Here is a 6,000-nt window from a genome sequence, read left to right as displayed (position 1 = left end):
TCCGATGTCATTTTTGTGACCGCTTGGAGCCTACGGATGTTAAATAGGTTTCCATCTAGTCTGAAGTCCACAGTAACCCCACTGTCCTTCCTGATTTGCTTGTGGAGCAGCAATGTCACACACAGGAGGAATATGTTGAAGAGAACTGGAGCAAGGATGCACCCCTGACGTACCCAAGTGCACACCCTGAAGGGCTCGGATTCCTGGCCTCCAATGGTCACACGTGCCATCATCCCCACGTGAAATCTTTGAAGGATGTTGACAAACTTTCGTGGACAGCCAAACTTCAGGAGGATGTTCCATAGGATGTCCCTGTTGACTGTGTCGAAAGCCTTTGACAGGTCGATGAAGGCTATGAAGAGGTTCTGATGTTGCTCCCTGCACTTCTCTTGGAGTTGCTGTGCTGTGAACACCATGTCCACAGTACTCCTATTCCTCCTAAACCCAGACTGTGACTCAGGCAACAGCTCCTCTGAGATGTGTTTTACCAGCCTGTGTAACATGAGTTTGGCCAGGAATTTTCCAGCAACAGCCAGTAATGAAATGCCACGGCTGTTGCCACAGAGGGACTTGTCTCCTTTGCCTTTATATATGGAGATGAAGTTAGCATCCCTCCACTGCCGAGGGACAGTTTCGTTCTTCCATACGTGTGAGATGAACAGGAAAAGTGCACATTTTTCAGCGACCTAACTACACAATGAACCTCTTCAAAGGTTGGTGGAAGGTCAAGGTCTTAGATGGTGGGGCGGACAGGTAGTTCATCCAAGATCGAGGGATCTGTTGGGGAGGGCTGGTTCAAAAGAGTCTCAAAATGTTCTGCCCATCTTTTTGTGATGAGTTTCTGGTCCTTTATGAGGGTTGTACCATCATCTGACTTCAGGGGGGAGACAGAGCAGTTTCTTGGGCCGTAGATGGTTTTCACTGTATCATAAAAGTTGTGCATATCATTTCTATCGGCATGGGATTGTATTTCATTTGCCTTCGATATCCACCACTCATTCTGCAGGGCACGCAATTTTGACTGCACCTCTCTCCTGGATGCTTGCCATTGTTGCCGGAGTGTAGCTGATGTGGGATTGTTGAGGACAGCACTGTGTGCTTTATGCATGCCTTTGAGTATGGAAGTTATTGTGCCTGTGTTGTCACTGAACCAGTCCTGGTGTTTTCTACTCTTGTAACCGATGGATTGGGATGCTGCCTTGTAGAGTCTGGAGCTCATGGAAGACCATTTTCTGTCAATTGAATCATCCGTGCTCAAGAGAAGCTCAATGTCTTCCAGGTTTTCAGCCAGAGAGAGGCGGAGATAGTTCTGGACCTCAGCCTTTTCTAGCCGGGTACAGTCAAGCCTCTTCTTTCCTGACCTTTGGAGACGAACAGCAGGGCGTACCTCCACCTGGAGCCTGGTCATGATGAGCCGGTGATCTGTCCAGCACTCAGCACCTCTCATTGCACGAGTGAGTAAGACGTCTTTTGTATCAGCACGTCTCACAATGATGTAGTCCAATAGGTGCCAATGTTTGGAGCGTGGGTGCATCCAGGATGTTTTGTGCTTATTTTTTAATTGGAAGAGGGTGTTTGTGATGGTCAAGCCATGCTCAGCACAGAGGCTTAGGAGGCGCAGTCCATTTGCATTGACTTTCCCAATGCCATGTCCACCAATGACACCACTCCACACCTTGTTGTCTTTCCCTACTCTGGCATTGAAATCGCCCAGCAAAAAGATCTTGTCCTCCTTGGGTATATGACGGAGAGCCTCATCTAGTGACTGGTAGAAGCGGTCCTTTACGTCATCCTCTGATGGCAGTGTTGGTGCATAGGCACCTAGGAGGGTGGCATGACGTTTCTTGGCCAGAGGGATCCTGAGTGACATGAGCCTTTCACTTATGCCAATCGGTGTTTCAATGAGTCTTGGTAGGAGGCTGTTTTTTATTGCAAATCCCACACCATGCTGATGTGGCGCTATAGTTTGAGCTACTTTATATACAGTTAGTACAATATTTCCCTCTGAAATGTAATGGAGTGGAAGCATAAAGTAGCATCAAATGGAAATACTCAAGTAAAGTGCAAGTATCCAGAAATTGTACAATGTCCATGTGTACTATTCACAGAGGGTTGGGGGAGAGTTGCAATCACAGTATAGTAAGATGGTGACAGATCGTTCCCTCCTCACATAGATGGCCTCTTTGACTCCCTGTTCAAACCAGCGTTCCTCCCTATCCAGGATGTGCACATCCTCCTCCCTGAAAGAGTGGCCACTGGCCTGTAGATGGTGTAGACTGTGGAGTCCTGGCCTGGCGTGGTAGCTCTCCTGTGTCGTGCCACCCTCATGGCCAGCGTCTGTCTGGTTTCCCCGATGTACAAGAGCAAGTGAAGAGGTCACTTAGATGATGATGAAACGTTTGTCAACAAAAGTTGTGTCCAGATGACCTGATTCAACCTTCTGTGATTCGTTGTCAGAGTACTGTAGTCTGAATCCTTACATCTTACACGAGAGATGACTGGGATGATAAAGCCTGACACTGAGCGCCAGCATTTACAAAATAAAAAATGATTGGGCCAATAAAGTGCCCCCTGCAGGTCAGAAAGACCCCAAGCAATCACAACTTTCTCACGGTACAGCTTGATACTTAAAAATAGTACACGCATGCATTTCCCCCATATTCTTTAAACATTAAGCTTCACCAACTTATATTTTCTTCAAATTTTAAAGTTTTTTTTTTTTGCTAGCTCATCCACAATCACCTCAACATCCACGAGGTGAAAGTTAATAAAATGTGGTCCAATTATTTCAGGGGGACACTTTCAGGGTGTGTCTACAGTGTACATATTTTTACGAGACTCTCCACAGGACATCGATGTGAAACACCACCTGATTCCTCACATTTTAACAAACACAACTCCCTGTACCAGCGGCACGGTGGGTGGTGCAGTGGTTAGCGCAGTCGCCTCACAGCAAGAAGGTCCTGGGTTCGAGCCTCGGGGTAGTCCAGCCTTGGGGGTCGTCCTGGGTCGTCCTCTGTGTGGAGTTTGCATGTTCTCCCTGCGTCTGCACGGATTTCCTCGGGGGCTCCGGTTTCCTCCCACAGTCCAAAGACATGTAGGTCAGGTGAATCAGTCGTACTGAATTGTCCCTAGGTGTGTGTGTGTGTGTGTGTGTGTGTGTGTGTGTGTGTGTGTGTGTGTGTTGGCCTGGTGGCCTGTCCAGGGTGTCTCCCCGCCTGCCGCCCAATGACTGCTGGGATAGGCTCCAGCATCTCTGCGACCCTGAGAGCAGGATAAGGTTTGGATAATGAATGAATGGATGGATGGATCTCCTGGTACCAAGACTCACAACAAATCTCAAGAAATCTGATCTGTGCATACATCTCTTAAACTGGGCATTTTCGTTCCCCATTATTGGGTTGGGAATCTGGATGAATGACGTCTTTTGCCATGGAAAAGCGGAGCAGGTTATTACTGCTGTGGCTGTACTGTCTTAAGCCAGGGGATCACTGCATCACTGGTGGCGGATTATATTTCCTGTTTTATCACAATTCATTTTGAGGAGAATTTAGAATTATCTGTAACACCGATTGACTTGGTATTGTAACATACAACACATCATGTATATTATAGCTTCATCAAGACTGAAAGAAATGTTGGCAATAAAACATCCTAAAACCAATTTGAGTAAAAATAAATACAGTACACATGTGGTTTAAGAGTTTCTTTTATTTGGTGTCGTGAGATGAAGCTCCACAGAAAACCCTTAAGCAGACGTCCTCCAGTAACATCTATCATTTTTCAGTTGAACTCACGAGTTTAATAATGCCGTTTCTTAAAACACTATTCTCACACAGCTAGAACGTCCCAGTGAGCACGTCATCACTCATCTATGTAGGTCAGATGAACAGAGATGCGATCGAGCGGTTTTATTGATGTAGAAACCAGTAAATAGTGGAGCTTGGGCACTGAACTCCAGAGGTGACTGTCAGACAGACACACATTGATGGAAGACCGATTTCCATCCAAAAGCCCAGCATTACTACAAACAATCCACACATTCAAATGGAGCAGTAAGAACATGGTGAAGCAGATGAGGCGGATTTCATAACATATGAAGCCAGTTTTTACCCTGTAGCACAGCAAATAGTTTTCTCTGGTTCAACACAGAGCATAGTTCCTTTCTTGTCATCCTCCAAAAACAGCCCGTAAATGTAAGAGAAAGGTACGCACAAGCACAAAGCTATTTTACTGTTCTACGGGTTTAATCTGTGCAGACTTTCAGTCCATGATACTGTCCTGCCACTCAGCAGGGTCTCTACTGACCTGTAATCACAGTCCACATGTGCCACTCAGCAGGGTCTCTACTGACCTGTAATCACAGCCCACATGTGATGTAGAGGAGTGTCTGTAGCTGGTCCCATTCTCAGACACTTCCTGAGGCCGGTGGGGCAAGCTGAAGGATGTTTGTTGTCTAGGTGTGTGTTTGCACTATAAGTGACGGTGGACTATTGCGCGGGGACAAGGTCATAGTTTCGCCGTCCCTTTTAAGCCATGGAGAAGAAAAGAAGTCAGACAGCAACAGTGGAGTGAGGTTGGCTTGTTTTTCAACTCAAACCTCATTTTCCTCAAAGTAAAAGGCACTTCAATGAATTGTAATAAATTACAGTACTAATATGTCTCTTACTTCCTATTCTTCTTTAAATATATAGCTATATATATTGTAAGTATACGGCATTGTTATACAGGATGGAATGCACAGGGAAGAGTATAAATACTATATAATGTAAAGAATAATACAATAATATGTGTGTGTGTGTGTGTGTATATATATATATATATATATATATATATATATATATATATATATATATATATATATATATATATATATATGTATAGTAAATATGTTTTCATCGATTTCTATGTTTGGAGATAGTGGGACATGGTAAGACATACAAAGATAAGGGGACAGTAGAAAAGTAACGGTTGGGATAACACATTGTGGAGTTATTTTGTGAGGTGAGGGAGATATAGTAATACTTACGGTGATGGCTTGTTGTTTTTAAACAAACTAAAAGAGTTGCATAGACAGGAAAACAACTTTTGTCCATATCGCTTGCATTTTACAACTAAAGAGGTGCACTGGTAAAAAAAAATTACAACATAGAAATAAATAATTTTGAGATTAACAAACAAACAAAAAGACAGGCTTTAACTAAATAATTGTTTTGACTTCTTTGAAAAAAAAATGTTATAGTTTTTTTTGTCAAAGAATTTCAACACAGCAGAAGTTTCTTACGAGTCAGCGGCTGGCTGGTGCAGGGCCAGCCGGGAAGCTGGTGCAGGGCCAGCCGGGAGGCTGGTGCAGGGCCAGCCGGGAGGCTGAGCCTGGAGGAATGGTGAGTACTCAGAATATGTGTGCTGGAAAGGACAGAGTAATCTATACTGTAAGGATATTGGTTTAAGCCTGTTTGTGCAAAGTAGCACCTCTAAGTAGGTGTGCAATATGTCCACAATGTGGAGGGATACGAGCCGTCTGGTGGTCCTACAGTTCAGTGTCTTGGTACTGGGAGTAGGCGGGGTGGTAACCTTGCACAGTGGGGTCATGCTGGAACGCCTCTCGCTCTTCCACCTCACTGGGCAGGAGGTGATAGCCCTCTGGATGTGGCAGATGGGAGGACGATGGTGTCTTTGGCTTTACGTAGGAGTTAAGGCTGGTGGGATACACACACAAAATGCAACAACAAAAGTTAAAACAACTTATTTGTCTCAGTCTGCAAGTGTGAAGATAAAGTTTAGAGCCATAATTTTTTTTCTGTAAATGTATATTAATATTATGTATTTATGCTAATTTAATAGTAATATATTTAATTAATTCAATTATTAATGTATTTAATTGACATTAATATTTAATATCAATATTTTGTACTGACATATGTGCAACCTGTTTGTTTAATCATACTTACCCAGGTAGTGTGTATTTAAAATGTGTAGGGCCTAGTTACGGAGAGACAT

At 44.0% G+C, this 6,000-nt stretch overlaps 1 protein-coding gene across 1 annotated transcript in view; it reads right to left on the bottom strand.

The window, feature by feature from the left end:
- Positions 1 to 5,199: 5,199 nt before the first annotated feature.
- The window catches only part of LOC130111823 (tight junction protein ZO-2-like), a 178,819-nt gene continuing 178,018 nt past the window's right edge, over positions 5,200 to 6,000 (bottom strand). The window contains exon 23 of the mRNA XM_056279117.1: positions 5,200 to 5,699. Within this exon, the coding sequence (XP_056135092.1) occupies positions 5,531 to 5,699 (169 nt within the window). The 3' untranslated portion in view covers positions 5,200 to 5,530. The remainder of the gene's footprint in view (positions 5,700 to 6,000) is intronic.

Source organism: Lampris incognitus, chromosome 1 (genome assembly GCF_029633865.1).
Source record: "Lampris incognitus isolate fLamInc1 chromosome 1, fLamInc1.hap2, whole genome shotgun sequence".
In the NCBI taxonomy this organism is placed as follows: domain Eukaryota; kingdom Metazoa; phylum Chordata; class Actinopteri; order Lampriformes; family Lampridae; genus Lampris; species Lampris incognitus.
The sequence above is the reverse complement of the archived record's forward strand: the minus strand, read 5'-3'. Positions and strand labels throughout refer to the sequence as shown.